Below are 24,859 nucleotides of genomic sequence, written 5' to 3'. Positions count from 1 at the left end.
TAATACCTATGCGTGGGATGTCCATGGACCCTACCCCAACCCTGCCCATTCTTTATGACCAAAATTGTCCCAGAAGCTTGGAAATTGCTCCTTATTGGCTACATCCACCCCCCCCCAATAGTCAGTATACTTAAAAAATAATGCCACAGTCTCGCAATGCCAAGCAGCTAGTGGCTGTAACAGGGAAATGATCATCTTGTAATTTAGACTGGTAGGAAACAGTCATTTCTAATTATTTGTCATGAGAGGAGAAAATGCAATTAAAGATCCTGGCTTAGACTGGAGCCTCCATGCAGCCGCTGCCTCTGTTGATTCATTCTGTAGACTGTCTGAAAAGGCAAAGTCAGCCAGCCTGACCGCAGGCTCATCCAAGTCGCCTGGTGTGTGATGGAAGCCACATTATGGATGGCTCATGCTTTCGGTGGGTGTAATAGGGACTAAAAGATCTGTTCATCAAAAGCCAAGGCCCTTAGGGCTAGAGGAGCAATTAGGGATTATTTCAGAATGACATTTAGGGACACTACTCAACTGTGCTTTTTAAGGACCCACCAGTAGGATCTGCTTAAGATTCAGAGAAGTTTGTTAATGCAGCCAGGAGGCGCTTTTTTTGCCTCTTACCTTATTTGATCATGCTGTTCTATCTATCTATCTATCTATCTATCTATCTATCTATCTATCTATCTACCTACCTACCTACCTACCTATCTATCTATCTATCTATCTATCTATCTATCTATCTATCATCATCATCATCATTATCATCATCTATCTATCATCTATCTATTTATCTACCTATCTATTTCTATCATCTTCTTCCTGGATGTATAAAAAGGACTTTGATATTTGGTAACACTGTACTCAATTTAAAACCCATTTCTGCCTAGAACCTGGAAGGGCAAGTGGCAAGTGTGGCCTCTGTGCTGAAGCAGAGCATGTAAGCCCCGACACTCTGCTGCACTGCCTTCATGGTTGCTGGCCTCTACCCTAAGTGGCAGAGACCCTGGAACAAGTCTGGCCTCTTGGATCATCACTAGAAGGCAAGTGGGCTGCCGAGTCCTGCAGCAAATTGAAGGAAGCCAGGGTTTTTAGTGCTAAGTCACTAGGATGGGGCTTCAGTTCCCACTGCGTTGTCAGCCAGTTTATTCTGGCTCCCCCCATCTTTGGAGGTCTGACTGTCAATCTGCCTCAGATTATGTGATCCGGAGTTGACTCTCCAAATACTGATTTAGCTCCACACTCCCAGTCTCCTTGAAAATTCCCTCGTCCTTTCCCTGTCTTTACTGAAGGTCCTCAGTTGCCTGCCCTGGGCTTTCTTCTCTTCTCACTCGCCACAGTAGCCCTGTTCTGGTTCTAGCTGACAAGAACACACAAATCTAGGTCTGTAGCCCAGACTTTCCTCAAACACGCACAATCCTTACATGTCTGCCCATGTACCTACTGGATGTCTCCTGTGGATCCCGAGTTCAACCTATCCAAAATCTAGCTTAAGAGCTCTCCTTCCTCAAAACCTGCTCCTCCTTTTATCATTCTTTCCTGAGTCAATACGTCAGTACGTGTTGCATCTGCTCTTTAAAGATGATGCCCATGGACCACGTGCCTCCCCTCCCTCCCTCATCCTCTTGTTTAGACCCAGAACAACCCCATTTCCAAAGAAGGCACCCTCTTAGGCTCTGGGGATTAGGACTTGGCCATACAGATTTGGAGAAGACCTAATGTAACTAGTCTCATAACCATTAATACCCCAGAACAGGGCGTATTTCAAGGGTGAGTTTGAAGTATAGATGAGACCCGGGACATTCAAGGTGGCATGGCCTTAGACACATTCGAAATTTAGGTCTGGTTCTCAGGATGTCTGGAGTTCAGTTCGTCTTAGAGAAAACCCAAACTCAGGCCCCGCGTCTTCCCATGAAACTGACTGGTGTTGTGACTGTCATGGGGCTTCCGTGAGGGCTGTGCCCTGAGGGCTGTGCATCTGAGCCCTCCTGCCAGTAGAAAGCAGATGGCTGCTAGGTGGCACGCTGCTTCTCTGTGCGCCAGACTAACAAAGCACCGCGTTTTCAGTGATTGTGCTGGTTTACTACACTTGGAAATTTAAAAAGCAAAAATGGCCGTTAATGTCCGGCTATTCAAACTCCGAAAAGCAAAGCTGGAATCCCTTTCCTCTCTCCCGGCCCTTCACACTACTAACAAGCGGGTCACAATCCAAGCCGATGAATTAAAACTATTCAGAATGCCAGAAAGTTTAGGCTATGGTTTTCCTTCCTAGTCTTTTAGACACATGAAGCTTGGGAAGTGGATGAGTAATTGTGTGCTAGGCTCCGCTGAGATCATCCGTTTCTCCCGACTGCTCGTTCATCACTATTGCTTTGCAGACAAATACGAACTACCTGCACTCAGCATTAGAGACGTGTTCTCGCCATAAAGGTACGCAAATAAGTATTTAAAAAGCATTGCTAGAAAGTTGAAAATGCTTTAGTGGATGTGTTAGGAATACTGAGATTGGTTTTTGCTAACTGATTGAACATTATTGCAGAGCTCTTCCACAAATCATATGCACCCAGCCTAATACCCGCTTGGGGAAAATGGTGATGCCAGGCACCAAGCAAGACATTGGAGATGTTCACGTCTTGCTTTATGTCGAATTAGCAGAAACTCATCTCCGTGGGCCTTCAGAGGAGGAAACAAGACGGTCTTGTTAATTTAGCATGTAGGATGGAAAGACAGTACAACCATCATCGTCTCATCAAAATTTGATTAAAATATGAGTGACTGGCTAAAGGGAAAGTAGCCACTTCCCCCACCCTTTGATTTTTTATTTTATTTTTGAAGAGTTCTTGGAACACCACTCAGCTCTTAATGGCTTTTTCATTATGAGAGCCAATTCGGAAGGCTAATTCCAGCGTCTGAACGGTCTCGTACAGTAAAGCGTACAATTTGAACAGTCAGATAATTGCTGCTAATTTAAGCGCGTTGGCCTTAGCAATGGCAGCCAGGCAAGAAGGTGATTTTAACATCTTCTTCTCACAGAGATTTTATTTTATTAAGATTTATTTTTATTTTATGTGCAGTGGCAAAGGTGCCAGACCCCCTGGAATTGGAGTTACAGACAGTTGTGAGCTGCCATGTGGATGCTGGGAATTGAACCCAGGTCCTCTGGAAGAGCTGTCAGTGCTCTTAATCGCTGAGCCATTTCTCCAGCCCCCCTCTCATAGAGATTTTAAAAATCTACTATCAAAAAAATCTGTGGGTCTTCCAGGACCTTCTCGTATCCAGTAAAGAGCACGGACCAGTGATTTCTCCACTTACCCCATGTTCAGACTCTGGCTTTAAGAAATGTTACTTGCTGCGACGTAGCAGACCTCACACAAGGGGAAGGTAAGCTCACAGCTCTGGTAACAAGATTTGCGGTGTTAAAAGCAATTGGATCTCAAATTTTAGGCAGTTAAATGTCTTAATTTGTTCTTTTCTACTTGCCATAAGCTAATGAGGGAAACTTTGACACAGCAACTCCTCCCAGGAAGGGGTTCTCCTTGTTCACTGATTCTCAAACCAATCTTCTCTCTTGAAATTAGATTTCCAAAGTGCCTCATAGTCCTTAAGCCAGGTGGCTGCGAGGAGCCCACTCAGAACATTCATAATCATCTGGAATAAAAGCACACTCAAAAAGTCAGATGCACTTAGGACAATCAAATGGAGTTAGTCACCAAGTAGAAATAGCTCTCTTCATTTCTTGCTCACCGTGCCCTTTAGCCTCCCCACTCCAGCACAGGGTGCTGATGGGAATTACCTTGGCTTGGGAATAAATAGCAGGACTCCCCAGTGTTAAGTACCCATGTGGCCTCTTACGCCAACAATTCATTGTTCTGGGGCTTTGGTTCAGCTGTTGTTCATCCGAGGCTTGCCCTGTAGCTTGATGAGGGAAGATGGGCGGCGTGCTTTCCAAAGGGCACAGTGGAAGTTTCTAGACGTTACTACTACCAGACATTAGAATCTTTTTCCCATAGAAGTCTTCCCTCCCATCTTAAGAAGGTCAACTGAAGAACTGATATGGGTTTTGGAAGATCAAAGGAGTCCCGGGTCCCATTTGTGAGGACCTTGTGGTTTGAATGTGAAATGTCCCCAAAGGTTCTTGCGTTTGAACAGTTGGTCCTCAGCTAGGGATGGTGTCTTTGGAAGTGTGGAAACATTAGGATAGTGGCTCTCCACCTTCCAATGCTGGGGCCCTTTAGTACACTTCCTCATGCTGTGGTGACCCCAGCCATAACATTACCTTCGTTGTTACTCCATAACTGTAATTTTGCTACTGACATGAATCGTAATGTAAATATCTGTATTTTCTGATGGTCTCAGACAATGCCTGGAAAAGGGTCACGCCACCCCTAAATGGTCATGACCCCCAGGTTGAGAGCCATTGCTTTAGGAGGGGAAGCCTGGTTGGAGGTGAGTCGGTACACACCCTGGTCCCACTTGCGGTCTGCTTTCTTCTCTGTGGTGTCGACACAATGTGACCGGTTCCTTTATGCTCCTGTTACCGTGCCTCTACTGCCAGGGCAGACTGTATCTCTTCTTTTAAAAAATCTTAAATGAGAAATTTATTTAAACAACAGAACACTTGACTTGAAGGGAAAACTATCTAGGATTCACCATTTTCCCTGCCTGTAGAGTAATTTCACCCTGCTTAAAGACAGATCGCCTTGTGTGTAACAGCTATGTACAAAAGTTATAAAATTGTCTGTCTTAGGTTTTATGATGATAAATGAAAAACATTAAAATTCTCCAATTGAACAAGAAATATAAAGAATTTTATGTTGTTGGGTTTTGTTGTTGTTGTTGTTAAAATAACTCACCGGAATATAAAGATAAGAAGTGAATGAGCATGCCACTAATGGAGAAAGGAGATATTGCCCAGAACCAGTACTTCCCTGGACCATCTTCATTTGATGTCAATCTAAACAAAACATCAGTCATTTTTTTTTTTAAGGCACAATATGTTTCTGCAAGCACAGCAGCTACTTTACGTCCAGTAAAGGAATGGGGAAGGGGAGACAAAGGACTAGAGAAGACTGTGCTGTAGTGAGCAGGACGTGTTGGAACCAGACTGCACTTTCTAAATGAGACTGTGTTCTTGGTCCATAATAACTCTGGCAGAAAGGAGCAGGTTCACTCCTTAGTAGACACCTCCTGTAGGTGACTGGGCAACTGGAGTGCGCCATTGCATCTCCATCCTCCTGCGACTGGACTGCACCACTGCATCTCCATGCTCCAGCGACTGGACTGAGCCACTGCATCTCCACGCTCCGGCGACTGGAGTGCACCACTGCATCTCCATCCTCCTGCGACTGGACTGCGCCATTGCACTGCATCTCCATCCTCCCTTTCCACCTTCGCAGCTGTGTCTGTTTTGTGATTGGCTGCCCATTGGATCAGACTCTGACCTGCCTCCCTGACCTAGCCTGTCGTTCACAACAAGCTTTCACTGGTTTACCAAATGGTAGGTGCCTTTCATCTTAACTGCACCTTTGCCATCCGTCCCCACCACCTTCACATACCTAGTCTTGACTCCTCCCTTGGGTTTCTCGCTGCCCAAGGTGAGCCCTGGGTCTCCTCAGCTCCTCAGCTGCTCTTTCACAAAGAGATACCAGGTCCACACTGAAGGAGAACACGGGCATTCTGAGGCCCCTCCTATACTGCAAGCCCCTTCTCCTTTGAGCTGCTTCCTGCCAGGCATTTGATGACAACGAGAAAAGTAATTAATAAAGACAGGGACCATAGATTTGAATTTGAACACAACTAACCCCGTTTTTATTTGTTCGTTTTGCATTTCATTTTTCAGAAAAACTTCCCTGGGACAAAACCCTTCCCGCATTATACAGCTGACCCAAGTAAGCGTGGGGTGGGGGGTCCACTATCACCTGGGCCCCCTTTTAATCAGAGGAGCTGCCTTATCTGTGAACCAGAACAACTGCCCAGAGTTTCTATGGGTGAAGGTAATTGTGTCAACTTGAGAAGAGTTACTAAACTCCTCCCTTGTTTTTATTGCTCCCACTGTGAAGAGGATAGAGAATAAACTAGAAAGCAACAGCATCAAAGGTAGGATGGCCACTAGGAGAAAGCTGCAGGACCTATTAAGATTTGAACTTAATCATATATCCATTCAAAACCTCAGACCTAGGCACAGCTAAAGGCAGAATCACAAGCAGTTCTGGTTATTCTAATGTGGTTTTGTGTCTGAGCCACACATTAACTTCTGCTTCACTTAGGAAGCTTTTCTTGGTAGGGAACAGGAAAAGCGGCCAACATTGAAATAAGCGATAAAGGAATTTCTAGGTTTTAGGAATCACAGCATGTGGACTTAAGAGTTGGATACGGGAATGTCTCACATCATCACATCTTTAGGCCGAGTACAAGCAGATACACAAGCTTCTTCCTCATGGAGGGAAAGGGGACATTTTCCTCAACACAAAAGAAGGTTTGGGAGTCCACTGATTTAAATCACGGCCACTCAAACCAACAAGAACGGCAAAGGGATGAGGCTATTTTGATGGATTGTTGCAATCAGAGCAGGGCCCTAGAGCCAAGTGGGGTTGCTAATCCCAGTCAACAACATGACCACTGTGGGGTGGGTGATGGGAAGACCACCGGGTGCCCCATACACACTCCCTGAGGCATTGGATTCAAGAGTCCCTAGTTTTGTAGCTTTTTTTTTCAGCCATAGGCAATAAATGGCACAACAGTAACTTCAAAGCTTTTAGGAATCTTGTGGCTTTTACTGGGGCTTGTTCCAACACACGTCGGAGCAAATGCGATTTTGAGATGCTCTGCAGAGCCTCCGTGTTCCTCATACGCTCCCGTGACTTAGAACTGAGAACCACACAGTGACCCAAAGCAGAGTCAACAAACCTGAACTGGACGTCAAAGAGTGAAGAGCAGGGGCACAAAAGTCAGGAACTGTCATGTTTCTGTTCACATTACTAAACGCTTTAATGAATGGTTCACAAAAGCAGAAGGTAGTTTCTTATTTACTTTTATTTTTACCTAAATAAACTATGGCATTATTAGTTGTTGTTAGATAAGAACAACGTCATCTTGTTGGCTATGATAAGCACCACATTCTCAAGAGCTTGAATCGAGGGGTCCGATGCAATCCATACTCCTTCGGCCCACAGCTGCCTATTTCCCATATCCCCTCCAGAGCCTCCCAAGCCTGCTTTCCTAGTTCCAGAGAGAAGTTTCCAAGCTGGTTTTATTGTTGACAATCTTATGGCTGGGAATTCAGAATTTAAAATGGCCTAAGAATTTCAAAACATTGAGTGCTCATTACCAAAGAATCAGAGTGATTTGTTTTTCCAAATGTGTTTAACGTCTAACCATTTCCAAAGTATAGCCTGCGGAGCCCAAATTGAGAAAACTCTGAAATAGTTTCTTGATGAGATAGCTTTAGGAAAACATGGATTGGACAAATTTATAAAGACCACTCCATCTTTTACTATGTCTCCTATAGTCCCAAGAAAAAGGACATGCTATGTTTGGGCACATGCTGGCCATGAGATCCTCCTGAACAGCATTTCACAGAGCACACCAGCACACACCGGGAAACGCTCCTCGCCTCCCTGCCAAATCCCCGTGCTTTCTGTTAACTCAATTATCTACTTGCCCTTTGTCAGCCTGTGTTCTTAGAGGCCTCTAGGATGCTATCCCACAATGAAATCCATTAAGAAAAGCTTGAAACCCCCGTTAAAGAGTAACAGAAAGGGGGAAAGGCCTGGAGGTGATTCTTTCCAGGAGAGCAGATCTGATCTAAGGATGTCACTGATTCATTGTTCCTGTTGTCTTTCTGAGGGCGGAAGACACGTTCCACACACCTTTAACTGGATCCTTTTACCCACCTAATGGTGCATCCTGCAGAGATGCTGCGGCTCCAGGTTCCTGGTATCAACACAGCGATGCAGCTTTTCTTGTGACCCACTCTTAGGCCTGGGAGGAAGCTGCCCATGTAAGATGCAAATGAGATGAGGATCTCGTGCCAGGTCCAAGTTCTGCTATTCTGCCCTGTGGGATGGAACTCTGTGTACACTAAGGGGCAGCAGCTGGAGAGCTCACAGGCCTCTGAGAGCAGCCACACAGCCCAAGGACGGCAAGGCTCTGCCAGAACTCGGGGCTCAGATAAATTACTGTCCCATTCAACCCTCCATGACATTTCCCTGTAGAATCTGATCATTTAACCAGCTCCAGCAGACTCTCCTATCTGCACGGATATAGAAGACAGAGTCTTCTTTATTTTTATAATAGCTCTGCATACAGTGAGCGCAGTAGCCGGAATGGGTAAAACACAAAGTACACAGCTAGGAGTAAGTCAGCCACAACCCTACCAAGCAGCAAACACCAAAGCATATAGCTAGTAGTAAGCCAGCCACAAGTCCACCAACAGCAACCACTGCTGGAAGTGTTGTGGTTGATTTGTCTCTGTTTTCTTCCTTTTTAAGTGGCTCAGTGGTTAAGAGCACTGCCTGCTCTTCCAAAGGTTCAATTCCCAGGAACTACATGGTGCCCTCTTGAGGAGGAGACCTTGTCAGTTGTTCTCATCAATTTAGACCATGAAATCCAATAAGGACAGCTTCACCAGAACTGCGATATATGGACTGCCCATGCGTGCTTCAGCATTGCCAGGGCATCAATGCCCTCACCTATTTATGTGGCAGTGTTCTGAGTTATGTTGCTGAACTCTTGGTGTTCCCAATGCTGCACAGAAGGATTTATTTGGGGGTCACTCTCCCCGAGAGGATCTAGTCTGGTGATCCTGTCCAGTAACATGGAGAGAAATTGAGTTTTTTTTCTTTTGTTGCTTTGCGTTGCTTTGTTTTTGTTTTTACATACTGGAAAAAAAGTAAGTAGAGGAGTTGGAGGGATGGCTCAGTGGTTATGAGTGGTACAAAAGTGTTCTTTCAGAGGATCTGGGATTTGATTTCCATCACCCGCCACCATGTTGTATCAGATATACACATAGACATACATCTATATCAGACATACATACCCATACACATAAAATTAAAATGTAAAACTATGTAAATAATGGGCAAGTAATTCTATTATTATATCATTGTAACATACTCATCCACATATAGCAATAGACAGCAATTCTAATATAAGTGGCCAACATTTTCCTATAAGCTAGAATGTACCCTATTTTAAATGCATTATCCTCTTAAGAACACTATATGGTATGCTATATATTATCTAATTTATTTTGGGATGGGGTTTTATGTAGCCCATGTTGGCCTCAACATCACTCTGTGTTAGCTGGTCTCTGAACGAACTCATAATAAAGTAAATAGGAAAATATAAGAAGGCAACGAAGTTGGCGGTCCTTCACAGTGTCAAGGGATTTGCTTGCTGTTCCCACTCCCTGCAAACATGGGACAGAGTGCAAGGCAGAGTACACAAGAGCTTTAGGAAGAGGAGACAGTGCCAGCAGGGTGTCACTGTCTCAGAGCATCTTCTCTGGTCCAGTCTCCAGGTCCTGAGTGAGGCCAAGTGTGTGTCCAGTGAGTGGAGAACACGGAGGCAGTGGGGGACAAGGGGTGGTGTACACGGACTTCAGTGGGTTAGTGCTGTTCCACTGGTCATTACCTGTTTGCTTCTGGAAGCTTCCACAGGCACCTGCATAATCTATCCTGGTTATTGTGTCTATTTCAAGGAGTAAAAATCTTCCCTTGTGAGGCAATCCCACAGCAACCCCTTCCACCAGCTGGTAGCTCTGGTTTTTCATAAACAGACGACTTTGGATGCATAGCTCTGACGTCATCTGACTACACAGCCCTGAGCCAAGAGCCAAGACTCTCTGTGCCCCAAGAAGAATTACCCCACCCCTCCAGAAACAATAAAAGCAATACCAAGTGGATTTGAGTATTTTATTTATAAATGTACATTCACTATAAAAGCTGTTGCATTTTAGACAACTTTTCATTTTTAATTTTTTAAACTATTTCTCAGAGGCATTTTAGAATAAATATTGTAAATGAAAGTTAGTGTAGTTGATATAGGGACGTCGCCCACCCAGAAAGAAACATCTTTTGGATGGACTCACTTCGAAGGTGGATCGTTTCAGCTCGTTGAATCTTACACCGCCTACAGGTAACTAGAATCTGTATCACGTTAAAGACATTACACAGAAAGGAGGACAAAGGTCATGAGAGTTTGCTAGTGAGAAACAAGAGTCACCGTTTTTGTCCTCGGGAGGGAAGCATGTGGGGTCTGAGGGGAAGAACAGCCACAGTCCCCCAGGAACAATAAATCACTCGCTTGCCTTGCCTGGTTTCTAAACAAACACACTGACATCATAGCTCCACACAACAGAGTACATTTTTTTTCCCTGGGATCTCAAAGATTATTTGAAGAGGAATAGATCATAGTCTTTTATGCTGCATTGGAAAACAACGAGATCTAGTCTGCCGAAGCTGCCGTGTAACTGGCACTAAATGAAATCGAAATCAAATAGAAATAGAAACGGTTGGCAATTAGAATTTAGAAAATGTTGTAGATTATTCCAGGCTGGTGACTAGTGTTCTTTACGGCAAAGCATGCACCACGCGTGGGATGGGGCTTTATTCCTCTTGACTCCAGTCGAGCTGCAATGCATGTACAACGCGTCCCGCTAGGAAACATGTATAAATGGCTTTGTGAAACCAGAAGAATGTGCAACACTCATGTGCTCCTGACATAACGGATGGCCTCGCACATGTAAAAAGTATTCTATAAAAGTCGCTTATGAATGACCATATTGTACATGTTTTGTGCATCGTTTCTCGTAAAGTACTCTGTTAATATCATGCAAAGTGTAAACATCCACGTTATTAAAATAGTTAATAAAACATGCAGGTGCTTCATCAAAATATTGGACTTGATCTGTACATTTTCAAAACTTTTTTTCTTTTTAATTTTTTTCCTTTTTTATTTGTCTTTTAAAATCTTTTATTTATTTATTTATTTTCTTGTAAAGCAGCGGACACCTCTGAGAGAAGTCGTGAGACCTGGGAAGTGACGTCATTTCCCTCCGGTGTTCCGAATCTGCCACCCACCACCATGTGCAACAGCTTTGCATTTTCTAAGGCACAATTTTTAATGAAATGATGTGTGAATTTCAGTCCAATAGCAACTCGTCCAAATGGCAAAGTGGTCAATATGCCTCCAGTGGCCAGGAGATGCCTGCACCTATAGGGAACCCACATGCAAAGAACCGTCTAGCACAGAAATAAATAACTGCTAGCCATACTCCATAAGACACAGAAAAATTATTGCTTACATAACAGAAAAACATCTACTTGCACTCTCGCTATGCTACATTAGCCTACTAGGAGTATATCCACGGTCTACATCCGCCTAACGTTGTCTAGGAGTGTATCCACGGTCTACATCCACCTAACATCGTCTCGGAGTGTATCCACGGTCTACATCCGCCTAACATCGTCTCGGAGTGTATCCACGGTCTACATCCACCTAAAGTCATTGTCTTTACTCAGTTGCCATCCTTTTAAGGCAGAATAAATAGTTCCCCTTTGCCCAGTCCTTAGCCTGGATAGCCAAGTCGCGCTGGTTTAGCTGCTTCATTCCTGCTGTGTCCAGCCGGAATTCTTCACAGGGGGCAGAGAACAAACCAGGTCTCCGCAGGCGTCGCTTTCAAAACTCCATGGGTCAGGTGCAAAATTCTTGAGAGTCAAGAAGGCCGTGTGGGACAAGGAAGGTGCACACAGGTCCATGGAAGTGGGCAGGTCACTGTCTTCCTTGTGCGGCTGCCCCGTACAGACCAGTTGTGGGCTTGTCGCATCATGCCATCCGGGGTCTGTGAGGATGAACTTAATGCTTCTCTCTGGGTACCTGGGCTTCCACCCCCAAGGAAAACTTGTAGGCAAAAGATGAGATGTACTCACCCCTAAAGACAGACTGTCCTTGGTGCCTAACACCACATCCTCACATCAAGCCGCTTAACAACCCCTAACCCAGTGCTTGGAGAAAGCAGGTGGCCCACTGACACACCGTCCGGACAGATGACATTTCCTCATGGATTTTATAGTAAGTCTGAAGATAATGGCTGGCCAGTTTCCTCCCTACCCTTGCACAACATCGCAGAGTGGAAGTCTAGTGATATTGCAAGGGCTCTCTTCATTTGGGGGGATCAGCCTATATTAATGACATGACTTCCAGGGTACACAAAATCTAATACTAACAGTGTGATAATTTATTGGTAGGACATCTGCCCCCTCAAAGGTAAGTAACACAAATGTTTTCAGGAGTACAGTATATATTATCAGACTAGTGTCTTTGCATTAAAAAAAAAACAAGTTATAGTTTCGAGTCAGAGCTTTCTGGGGTGTCTAGATTTTCTGAAATGCATTCACTTTATGCTCCTGTCTTAAGTTGGCATGTCTTGCACTTTCTGCATCTCAATTCTGTAAACATAACGTGTTTAATTTCTAGAAATACTAAAACACAACAGGTTTATTGCACCCTTTTGCTATTTCCCAAAGAAGAGAATAACCGCTATTCCCCAAAGAAGAGAACAACACCTTCTCAACCATAAGCCTTTCTGCTCGTGCTGAAACCGTTTGTCTTTTCCCATTAACTGTTCTGAATCATTACAATGCAATATTCTTTTGTATATACTGTGCAAATGCAAAAAAAAAAACAAAAATCAGCCCCCAACCAGAAAAAGCACACTGTGCTGCAATACAAAAGAGCAGATACCACCTTGTAGAAGAGTCTTCCAGAAATCAGATGAATGCTGAGAAGCCCCTGAACTTGGGGTTTAATTAAGCAGTTGCCAAGGGACACCCTTAATAAAGAAATGCTCGGAGATCCAGAAGCGCTCAACCCTGTCACAGTGTTGTAGGTTGGCCAGCACCTGTGGTGAGAAAACCAGAACCTTGGGTTAGTCAATGAGTCTCATTCTGCATGCTTCAAAACCCTCAGGTTAGCGGTTACCCTTGCCAATGGGAAGGGGAGTCATAGCTCACCTTACTTCTATGCTCTCCTTCCAAAGGAAAGGGGGTCTTAACCCACGTTGGTGCTATACTCTCCTGCCACAGGAAAGGAGTCATGGCCCACCTTGGTGCTATGCCATCTTCCCACAGGAAGGGGAGTCATGGTCCACCTCATTGCTTTCAGTATCACCTCTAGGCATGGAATGTGGCATCACATGGGACTTTGTTAGAATATAGGGTTGGGAGCACCTCAGACCCACTCAGCCAGGTGTGCGGGTGGTGTCTATGCTTCATGCCTGGCATAAGGACTCCAGATTTCCCCGGAACCAAATGACCTTCCCTACACCCATCAAGCTTTCTAATTTGTCCACAAGCAAGAAATTGGTTGTTTTTTTTTTTTTTTTTAATTTCTCTTGAGGCCTTAGGTCAAAGAATCAGTCCACTGAAATTGGAGGAATCTAATTGATCTAAAAAAAACAGATTGCTAGATTCTAGATTGAACAGGTAAAATACAGAACACATTTGTAATAAATCTGACTTCCAGATAAATACACATTTTAAACATGTAACTATATCCCATGTGATATCTGGGACACACTTGTGCTAAATCTGGATCATGCACTATTTGGAACACATATATACTGAGAAAGCCACAAATGTGAAAAGCTATTTGTTTAGCTGGGTGTGCCTGTGCATGCCTGGCATCTCAGCACATGGGAGGTGGAAACAGGAGAGGTGGAGTCCATGTCAGGTCTTGGTTATACAGTGACGCTGAGGTCAATCTATGCTGGGGTGTGAGTCTGACTATCTCAACCCAAGTCAATCCAATCGCCGCCACCCACCATACAGAATGGGGCACAGGAGATAGCACAATCAGATCCTGAGGACACAGGGCCGTAAGCTTTTGACAATGGCACACACTTGTAATTTCAGGACTGGAGAGGCCGGGACCGCTAGATTCCTGGGGCTTGCTGGCCAGGCAGCCTAGTCAACTTGAGTTTCAGGCTCAGACAGACAGACAGACACAGAGTGGACAACATCTAAAGAATGACAACCAAGGTCACCACCCCCAGCTTCCCAAATGCATTTGAAATTGCAAACACACATACCAAAAAAAAAAAAAAAAAAAAAAAAGAAACATACATATACCCTCCTCCCGTCAATCCCAAAACAACAACAAAAAAATCATGGCTTTATGTGAAGTTCAAATTTCAAACACTTCATTGAGTATCTTGTATTTGTTCTGGTCATGCACTCTAGGAAAGGTTAAATTTCGAGTTCTTGTTGAAGCTTTCACAAGGTTTCTTCTTCATTTTAGGCACAACAGTCACGATGAGGTGAACACACTGGAGAAGATCCGGGGGAGTTAGTGCTAAGTGCATTTACCTCACCAGAGCGAATGCTGGAACAGAATGCCAGGCACAGCGGCCGTCCAGTGCACACGCAAATGGCACCAGTTAAACATGCGAGGGCTTCAATCATGACGGGTAATTTGCTTTGCACTTCCATTCCCATTTACATACGGACTTAAAAACTCCTTATGTGGCTTTTAGGAACTGCATTTGAATATGCTTTATGCCATTTTCCCTCCAACAGAAAAAAAGTTCATTTACATGTGACTAGTTACTCGGAGAGAACAGGATTAAGTAGTCAGGTTTTATCATTCCACAGAATGAAGTGGTTTCTGCCTCTCTGAAATGCCTCTGACGCAAACCATACTTTCCATCAATCCATCTCCCTTCTTCTCAATTCTAAGAAGTATTTTAAAAAAGAAGAAAAAACGCTGCCAGCCACCTTCCTCCACTGCCACTTACATCTGGGGACACCGTCAACCTGTCAAGTTTATTTATAGTTCTCCAGTTAAATCATCCCCACTCTACCAACCACATCATTCCTAAGTATGGTAGAGAGAGAGAGAGAGAGAGAGAGAGAGAGAGAGACTCTTATATACCCTGGTCATTCTCCTTGTTATGTGTTCACTTAATTAAAATTAGCCTAAAATGTTACAAACATTTGTCTGAAAAAACAGTCATGGCAAAGAGTTCAGAAAGTTTTGGGGAACAAAAGGAAAGAAACTGGAATGTGTGTGAGTATTACTAGCCAACCTTAAAACATATTATGAAGCTACAACAATTAAAACTACTTGGTAATGGAAAATAAGCACATTATAAGTATAATCACACATCCAGAAGCAGACTCAAATACACAGAACCCATGAGGAAGCCAGCACTTCCTATTAGTCAGAGGAAAGTGATCAGTAAGTAACATTCACACAATCGGCAAAATTACCTCACTTCTGTCCAGTTTTTATCTCCAAATACATTCCTGAGAATCACACACGTACAAACTGAAGGAGACTTTAGGATAACTGTCAGCTAATTTTATTTATACCTTTGGAACCAAAAGTGTTCCTTTTCCCAGAGTAGGACATAAGGCCCGGAATTTTTTTTTTTTTTAAAGATTTATTTATTTATTATGTGTACAGTATTCTCAGTATTCTGTCTGCATGGATGCCTGCAGGCCAGAAGAGGGCACCAGATCTCATTACAGATGGTTGTGAGCTATCATGTGGTTGCTGGGAATTGAACTCAGGACCTTTGGAAGAGCAGGCAGTGCTCTTAACCGCTGAGCCATCTCTCCAGCCTTAAGGCCCAGAATTTTAAAAGGCAAAGAATTTCTATATTATTTAAAATGAAAGTATTTTGCATGGACATAAATCACAAAGTCAAAAACAAAACAGTAACTGCAATGAGCAGCCCACACGGCAGCAGGAAAAGGTCTAGCTTACAAGGCACCTCAACAGATCAGGTCCCAACAAGAGAGACAAAGGACAGAGAACCGTACTGCAGGAAAAGAAACACAAATGCAGAGGAAACACAGGGAAAGAGGTTTAAACTCAGGGTTAAAAATACACATCTTGGGGCTAGGGAGAAGCCTCAGCTGGTTCGTATCTAAGTAAGATACCTGAGGGTGGTTTCCCAGTACCCACACAAAAGCCAGACATGGCAGTGCATGGCTGTAATCCAACACAGGGGACTGGGTGGGGACAAGAGGATCTGTGGAGTTCGCTGAGCAGCCAGGCTAGCTGAAGCAGTGAACTTGAGGATCAGTGAGAGACACTGTCTCAAAAAACACGATGAGGAGTGACTGTGGAAGACACGTGCTGCTGACCTCCACGGGCGCATACCCACTCTCCACACATCTCAGTAATACAAGTTTCTCACTGCCTGGCAGAGTGGCCTTTCCAGTTTCCTATTTTTTTTTCTTTTTTTTTCAGTGCCAGTTCTTAGGCACGCTAATCAAGCCCTCCGTCCCGAGCTGCACCAACAGCCCAGGGTTACAATTTTAACAGAAGATCATCTGCAGAGTTGCTATCAGCAAAGAAGAAGGGGGAGCCTCCCCGTGCACTCTGCATGAAGGGCTCACTTACTTTTAGACAATAATCAGGCAAGATGTCTGAAACTGTAAAAGGCTCCTGCTCCGTCTCTACCCACTGGAGATGACCTCACATCTCCATCTGGATATGCACAAGGCTGCTCACAGGAATTTTTGGCAAATGCTATTCAAAAACTGGAAACTACCGGAGTATCCACCCAGAAGAAAGAACATGCCAACGCTGACAGGGCATTAAGTTGCACACAGCTATGGTAAAAACTCTGTAAGTCACTCTAGGGAGTGAAGCCCAGCTCATATGCAGTTAGATGCAGCCACCATGCAAGCGCATGCGCAATGTGCAAACACCCACTCCACCCCTGCCCCGAAGAAACCACAGGAAAGGGGTAGCATCAGAGAGACTTTGATTCCAATTTAGTATGCTTCTGGACAATTTGAACTTTCTAACCTTACAGAATTATAGTATTATTTATTATTGGAATTGTAGTATTCACTTCCTTATTCCTTTGGATGTCTACAGAGGCACAGGAACAAAGGAACAACTGGGTACCTCTGCTTTCCTCTCAGTCCTTAACCTTCTAAAACCACAATATTCTATTTTGAGAAAAGACAATCCCCCCTTCTCTCTCTCTCTCTCTCTCTCTCTCTCTCTCTCTCTGTATGAAGATGATGAACATACAGAATCCACACATATAAAACTGGCATTAAAACGCCCAGCATTTGGTACAATGAATATGAGCTAATAAAAGGAAAAAAATCTATCATAAATAGAAAATTACCTCATGTGTAGTCTACCTTCAAATAGCTTTCTTATTACAGAAGCTGCTTCAGGACTTCTCTGGCTTATCTTTAGTCAGGTTTAAAAACAGTTAATGCCCTTTGTATTTGCATGTGTAACCCAAGTTCCTAGCCTAATTTCAAAGGGCATGACAACAAACCATCCCAACCAGACAAGTCTGGATGAAAACGGTCCCTGCCACCCAGAGGCAGGTTCAGGCTTGCTGGCTTCTTTAGAGCATGCTCAGTTACAAAAGAAATTCAGATCCACAATGCTGCCTCAACTGTCCCTCATTCCAACAGTGCCCCCTTCTGGGACTGAAGCTGGAGCTGTGTGATTTCAAGGTTTCTCACAGACCCAAACAGCCTGCATTGGATCTTGCCTCACTTCACTTGTGCTAGCTATTTATTTATTTATTTATTTATTTATTTATTTATTTATTTATTTATTTATTTATTTATTTTCAAGACGGGATTCTCTGTGTGGCCCTGGCTGTCCTGGAACTCACTTAATAGATCTGGCATAGAACTCACTGAGATCCACCTGCTTCTGCCTCCCGAGTGCTGGGATTAAAGGGTTGCACCATCACCGCCTAGCACCTCATTTTATTAACAAGCACATACTCCTCTGTATTCCCTAAAGCACTCAATCTGTATCTATACATGAAAACAATTTAATCTTGCTTTTTATTCTTATCCTCCAATCTAGAAGCCAGTGATATAATTCTTCACTTACTTTGACAAAAAAAATATTTTTGAATTTCAGATGCCATTTCTTCAGTGTAACTGGTGAATTTACATTAAAAGATCTCTTGTTGTTCTGCTCTCCATTTAAGGAGGCCTGGGCCAGCAAACCGCCAGTTTCCAACTGTCTGAACAGTTAGACAGCATCGCCCCCTGGTGGCTCCAAGTAAAACACGCACTTTCTTGATTTAGAAACCCAGCAAGTCCCCACAGCCAGCAAGTTTTTAAAAGCTTATTGTATGCCAAGGTATGGAAACGGGCGGGGTCAGAGAAGCAGGAGTCATCATTCTGTCTTTCAATGAACCTCTAAGTTTGCTTAAGAACAAAACCATGTTCTGTAATGAAACTCCTGAAGGGCTCTGCCACTGCAGATGGGGCACTCACCTACCCAGCCCTGACAGCCACTCTGCATTCCAGGGCTTCCAGCAGCTGCTGGCCTCTGCAGACAGGCTTGGCCAAGAGACGGTGCTGCAGACCCTAACCCGTCTTCTGCCTCAGTAGGGTCCCTGCAGTGAGCTCAGGCGGGTCTCTCAAACCCAACCTATATGTTCTGGCACACTCCTGGGTAAGGCTCATTTCCTCCCCCCCCCCCCCCCAGCAGGACCATCCTGCGAGGAGCATCTGCTTCCTGGCCTCTCAGTTCCTTTGACCTCCATCCTAACGATCCTCTTCCCAGAGGTAGGAGTGCCAACTGGAGGCAGAAAATAACTGAATCGCACACGAGAAGGGTGACAGGGAAGACAGTCTCTCCGTACTCACTTCTGGATCGCATGTAGCAGTCAGTACAGTTTAAGAGACCATTGCGAATCCTCACATCTGTCCCACTCACTGTGTCTCCGAGCTGTCCTTTACAAATGCCACACTGCAGGAGAGAAGAGACAGAAGTTGTAAGAGGAAGAGGGGATTGTGTCTAGAACTGCTAAGTCTGAGGTGGTTTGAATGAGAATGGCCCCGTGGGCTCATTTGTTTGCAGGGTTAGCCCCTAGGTGGTAATCCTTCCTGTTTGGGAAGGATTAGGGGGGTGGCCTTGTTGGAGGTGGGCGTGTCACTGGGGGCTGGGCTTTGAGGCTTCAAAAGCCCATGCCAGGTACAGTGTCTCATTCCACCTGCAGCCTGTGGTTCAAGATGTAAAGCTCTCAGCTGCTACCCAGCTCCACGACTGTCTGCTTCTTGCCACGATGGTCATGGACTCTCCTATCCTCTAGAGTCGTGAGTCCCAAATGAAAGGCTTTCTTTTCTAAGGGTTGCCTTGGCCATGGCGTCTCACAACAGTAGAACCATGGCTAAGACACTGCTTAAGTGAGGCATGTAGGAATATTTCCAGCGTCTCCATGTTCGCTGAGAATCTACTGGGTTAGCTATGGCACCATAAGCCAGTGTAGGGAAAAAAGTAAAATATATTTTTACCATTTTATCGTAACTCCTGTATTTTACAGAGGAGGCCACAGGTTGAGATACTAACTGGTTTGCCCTGGGGTTGTGAAGCTGGCACACAGCACTGTAGTGACCTGAGAGCCTGCTCAACTGTTCTAATGCACAATTTCTCAATCGAGACAGAAGGACCATTTCTGACATATTACACCCTGCTCATTTTAAACAAACATGTAACCAAAGGCATCAGCTGAAACTTGACTACTACTAATCTAGGTGTTCCAGCACATTCTACCAGAGAATTACTAAGGAACGCATCCACCGTGTATTTCCACATTAGAGGGGCGGACCCAGGATGACAAATTCCCTGGGTATGGAACTCCCATTAGCCGAGAGGTGTGAGAGCAGAAGTGGATTGTAGGAGGTATTTGCAAACACAGAAGGTGGCACTGGGGGTCTGTCCAGGTGTCAGCCCCTTGCAGAGGGCTCAGCCACAGCCTCTGAGACTAGCTGGATCACAGGAACAGCTTCTGCAAATGATGGAAAATGCATGTCGCTGTGTCTTGTTACTTGTGAACCTCACTGACTATTTCTTATACCAAGGACAAAGGGAGTCGTTTTAATCCCATACAAGCTGATGGTACAGCCAGGGACGCTACCAATGAGAAAGAGGATGAACTCCAGATAGAGAAAGAAAATGTATTAGCATCATGTAGAGAAAACAGCGATTCGAATTCAGAGGCAGAAGGCGTGGCTTCGAAATCAATTCTATTCACTTGAAAGAGACGCTGGGAGATGCTGGTAAGTACAATTCATTTCTCTGAGAGCAAACCAAGTAGAACAGTCCCCCTGCCCCCACCATGCCGCAGGAGACCTGGTCTCAGAAGCTAGGCTCCTCATGCGCACCACACTAGTCCATCTAAAGATTTATTGATACTTCTTACTTTAGTACAAAGGAAACAGTGGCGATTGAGGACGTCAGAGCTGTTACTCTTATGGAGTTCACTGTTTGTTAAGAAGCTGATAACTAATACAGCATAATGAGCATTAAGGACTAAGTGGCTACTGAGACTCTTCAGCAAAGGCCACTGCCTGGCTGGGTGTGGTGGGGCATGCTCATAATCTCAGCCCTAGGGAGGCGAAGGCAGAAGGCCTGTGAGTGGTTTGAGGGCAGCCTAGGCTATACAATGAGACCTTGTTTCAAACAAAACACAACATATCAAGAAACAACAACAACAACAACGGATCAACAGACTTCATACGGAGCTTTGCAGAGGGAGTCGCCATCTGAGGTCATGGACACTTGTCTCTCTGAATATTGAAATCTTACAGCTAGCCACTGCCACTTACTGGGCAGAAAGTATTCCATTAGGGCAACACCTAAAACCCTGTCACACGAAATCCTAAAAGTTAAGATATTTCAAATAAATCCTTAGGGTCCAAAAGACTCAGAAGGTCCACTGTCTCCCAGGGTTTCATTCTGGACGTCCCTTTGGGATGTCTGTGTTAGCCACTAAAGTGTGGAAAGATAAATTGCACAGACCTATTTTTTTTTCTTCTAGAAGGATTTCACTTCCCAGAGGGACTCAAGGTTGGGGAGCTGACCCTCACATCTGTCTATACCTGGACCTGACCCTCACATCTGTCTATACCTGGACCTGACCCTCACATCTGTCTATACCTGGACCTGACCCTCACATCTGTCTATACCTGGACCTGACCCTTGCATCTGTCTATACCTGGACCTGACCCTCACATCTGTCTATACCTGGACCTGACCCTCACATTCTTCTATACCTGGACCTGACCCTCACATCTGTCTATACCTGGACCTGATCCTCACTTTCTTCTATACCTGGACCTGACCCTCACATCCTTCTATACCTGGACCTGACCCTCACATCCTTCTATACCTGGACCTGACCCTCACATCTGTCTATACCTGGACCTGACCCTCACATCTGTCTATATCACAAAGGGAGAGGTTGCAAGGTTACAGGAGAAATTTATTAGTACAGGAAAAGATCTAGACCCTGACATCGGCTCCGAGAGGAGAGGACTGTGTGTACATACTCTGAAACACTGGATGTGAAAGTAGAGATTCAGGGTCTCGATGATCATCGCGGCTCCTTTACCCAGAGCGAGCCCACAGGAGGAGCAGAGCTTCTTCCCGCTAATAGACCTGGGTCAGAAAAAGGCACAGTGAGAACCTTGACTCACACAACAGGCAACCTCATGAAAAGATGGACACGTGGAGTTTACAAAATGCTTCAACCATGAATAATGTGAGGATCACAACTGACAATGAATTTGGAATTATGCAGAGCCATATGCTGCCAGCAAGGCCTGATCTGAAGGTGATGGGCCTCCACGTGGTGCTGAATCCGCTGTGTCTGAGCATCTTGAGATGATTTAATATGAGTATCATAGGTTTACAGAAGTTTTAACGAGACACTCAGAGTTAGTTTTATTAAGGTTCCAATGTGGTTTTAGCAGTTTCCAGTGCATTTCCTTTACAAAGAGTCCATTGTAATGGAGGAGGGAAGGTGCCTTGGGAAGCCTCACAGATAGGGTCCCTGCCTCTCCTTGACTTCCCTGTGTGCCACTAAGGGCTCTCCTGGGTTGGCCAGCATATCTCTACTGTGTCTTCCAGAACAAACACTGTCTACTGGAACGATACTTGCTTTCTGTCTATATTGTAAACTCCTGGGACTGAACCCACCCTCCTTCATCCACCTACAGCCCTGGACACTGTCCACCCACAGACTGAACATAAACTCAGCAGGTGAAAGGGCAGAGTCCACAGCCTACCTGCCACCACAGGGCTGTCCCCTTATGGCAGCTTTCCCATGATGCCTTCTGCTGCAAAGTTCTGGGAGAAATTCATCAGTATTGTCATCTGAAAGTCACAGTGGTTCAAAGGGACAGAGAAACAGAAGGGCAGACAGCGAGAAGTCTCTTCAAAGACCTGGCCTCATCAAACCCTAGATGTACCTCTACCTAGCCATGGAAAGAAAATTCTCTATCAATGAAAGCCACTTAAGTCCTTAGTCATTCGTGCCTGGGACAGATGGACAGCTGGGCAGTTTTTAAAGATATCATGGGGACCAGCTACTGCCCAGAGCCACTGTCAGATCTAGGGAGGGATGGAAGAGGATGAAGTTTTGTTTCCCAGCCCTCCGTCTCTCTGGAGGAGCCAGCAGCCCACTGCCCTCCAAGGGTTATCATCTTGGAAGCGGAGGCACGTCTGTAGGAGCCCAGCAACTGTCTGGTGGGCCTTATTATTAGATTGCATGCTCCACACAATGCCATTAAAACCTAATGGCCACGGCCAGCACCACATATCTGACTTTTTCTACCCCATGCTGATGAATCCGCAGGCAGATGGAGATGTTTCCTGACTCCTCCCACTCTGTGCATGTGGTTGGAGGCAGGATGTAGATGACAAGAATCCTTTGGCAAGCACTAATCTGCCCAGAGTCATGCCCGTAGGTGCTGAACCACAAAACAGCCTCTGAAAGGCTTGCTGACCTCTTATACCTGTTTGGTGACTGGCCGGGAGGGGTAGGAGAACAGGGGGACAGGGGCCCAGCCCAGAAGTTCTCTCGAGGACTTTTCCTGTAACACGGCAAAGGAGCCCACAGTTACGAAAAGTTAACAGAAGCCACAATAAAAGACATTTTAGCTTCAAACTAAAACAAAACGACCAGAGAGGAGTCTCCTACTGGTATCTTGCCTTGATTTGTTTTGAGGTAAGGTCTGACTAAGGTGCCTAGGTGGGCCTGAAGTTTGGTCTTCCTCCTGGCTCAGTCTCACAAGTGCGGGTTGGGAATGGGAGAGAAACAAAATTAACAATTACATCTAGAGTGAATGCACAGGTGTGTAAAATGAAAACCACACTGATACTGCTGCTTAGAAAGGAGAATATGGTGAATTCTCCTTTCTTTAAATCACGGGGCTGTTATTTAAGCTGCTGTTGCACCCTGCATTTCCTACGAAAACTACAGGCTTAGTGGGACTGCAAGATGAATAAAAACACAGGGAGAAATTCTTAAGGGCAGCCCAGAAGTTCAGAGAGATGATTTTTTAAAAAGTCGCTTCATGGTAAAGACCATAAAATTAAAATTAAAAGATATCATGCAGCTAGGGTCACGTGGCCACTCAAATAAACAGGGCAGATCTTAGAGGAAGGGACTTTCAGTGCCGTGGCTCCTGCCTTAGATGCCCGCAATGAAAGGTGGCATCGAGACTGTTTAATACTCATTAGGTTATAACAAATCAGAAGGCCCTAATTTGATGATGCCGGCATGTCACATAGGGGCAAATGCTGCTTGGGAGCCCTGTGTGGGAAAAGGTTGTCAGTTTGGAAAAGTTAATATCACGAATAAAGAACTAGTCAGGGCACAGAAAAGGACAAGGAAAAGGAAACAGGAACACAGAGGACAAAACCCTCTGTCTCTGGCTGCTTGACTGTGAGATCCCTTGAGGCCCTGCTCACTCTGCGCGCCCCACCTCAGATGAGTCACATTTTCAAAGTGTGAGCACCATGGCTTGAAAGAATAAAAAGGCTGAAAGCCACGCAGTAACCATTGTGAGTGACTGCATCTAGGTGACCTGCGCTCCTGTTAATCCTGGGGCCACAGATATCCAGCCATGAAAACTGGAGGATTCGGAGAGAAGGGTGGTGGTTTAATATCGTGTAGAGAAGGAAGAGAAGCTAACAGGGCCTGCTGATGACCCACACTGCGGTGCTGGTTATTTGCCAGGCATGAAATCCAAGGAAGATACCAGTCTCATTCCAACCTGACAATGAGGAAACTAGGGTGGAAAAACTAAGACACATCCTCAAGGTTCTGTGTCGGTATGAGGCAGACAGACTCTGAACCCACACGGTCTGGATCCAAGCGGAATGACTGGCTAAAGTAATGAATGCTAAAACCTTCCAAGTGTGATGCACGGCTTAACCGCCGTCAAAGTGCAATGCGCAGTCTTGTGAAGTTCTGTTCTTCTGTAAACTCCTCTAAACATAACCAGTCAAATTCTGGGGGCAAGATATGTAACTCCCCTAAACTCTTCACCTGAAAACTAGGATTATCAACCTCACAACATTATTGGGAAGGATCACTGAGACAAACCGTTTTAAACTCTCAAGTACCTAGCATGCTGAGGTGCTTCAAAAGGATGAAATGGAGACAGAGCACAGAAAAGCTGCTGACATCCTGTCATCGAACACTGCTCCCCATCCAAGTCAAATACGATTAAAAAAGAAGCCCACATCCACCTTATTTGTCTACTCACTTCCGCCTTTCACCGGGAGACTCGAGCTGATGATTAAGGTTTTTGTCCAGGGGCAGGGTTTTGGGCTTCACATCTTCCGACATACATGCTGATGGGTTTGATGCCTGTTGATTCTGAGGTGGCTCTAAAACCGAGAAAGGAACATAAGCGTTCTCAGCAGCATCTAGATGATACCCAGGAAAACACCGAATGTAAGGCGCCGATGGCTTCTGGTCCTCACAGGAATTCTCCATGGGCCTGTTTCACACATAGCCCAATTCAGTTTGGTGCAGTCTACCCACCAAGAGCATTTTCTGGGGCAG

The 24,859-nt window shown here is 45.0% G+C and overlaps 1 protein-coding gene across 13 annotated transcripts in view; it reads right to left on the bottom strand.

The window, feature by feature from the left end:
* Positions 1–9,900: 9,900 nt before the first annotated feature.
* The window catches only part of Limch1 (LIM and calponin homology domains 1), a 306,925-nt gene continuing 291,966 nt past the window's right edge, over positions 9,901–24,859 (bottom strand). For 6 of the 13 annotated variants that reach the window (XM_057772409.1, XM_057772418.1, XM_057772417.1 and 3 more), the window contains 4 exons: positions 24,558–24,681; positions 21,333–21,441; positions 18,648–18,750; positions 9,901–12,895 (listed from right to left, as the gene is read on the bottom strand). In XM_057772409.1, coding sequence (XP_057628392.1) covers positions 12,870–12,895; positions 18,648–18,750; positions 21,333–21,441; positions 24,558–24,681 — 362 coding nt within the window. In that variant the 3' untranslated portion in view covers positions 9,901–12,869. Of the gene's footprint in view, positions 12,896–18,647; positions 18,751–21,332; positions 21,442–22,790; positions 22,878–24,557; positions 24,682–24,859 lie in introns of all 13 variants that reach the window. The other 7 variants (XM_057772413.1, XM_057772410.1, XM_057772407.1 and 4 more) reach the window with 2 other exon arrangements.

This window comes from Chionomys nivalis, chromosome 6 (genome assembly GCF_950005125.1).
Source record: "Chionomys nivalis chromosome 6, mChiNiv1.1, whole genome shotgun sequence".
Classification (NCBI taxonomy): Eukaryota; Metazoa; Chordata; class Mammalia; order Rodentia; family Cricetidae; genus Chionomys; species Chionomys nivalis.
Note: the sequence above shows the minus strand (reverse complement) of the source record. Positions and strands in the feature narration are given on the sequence as shown.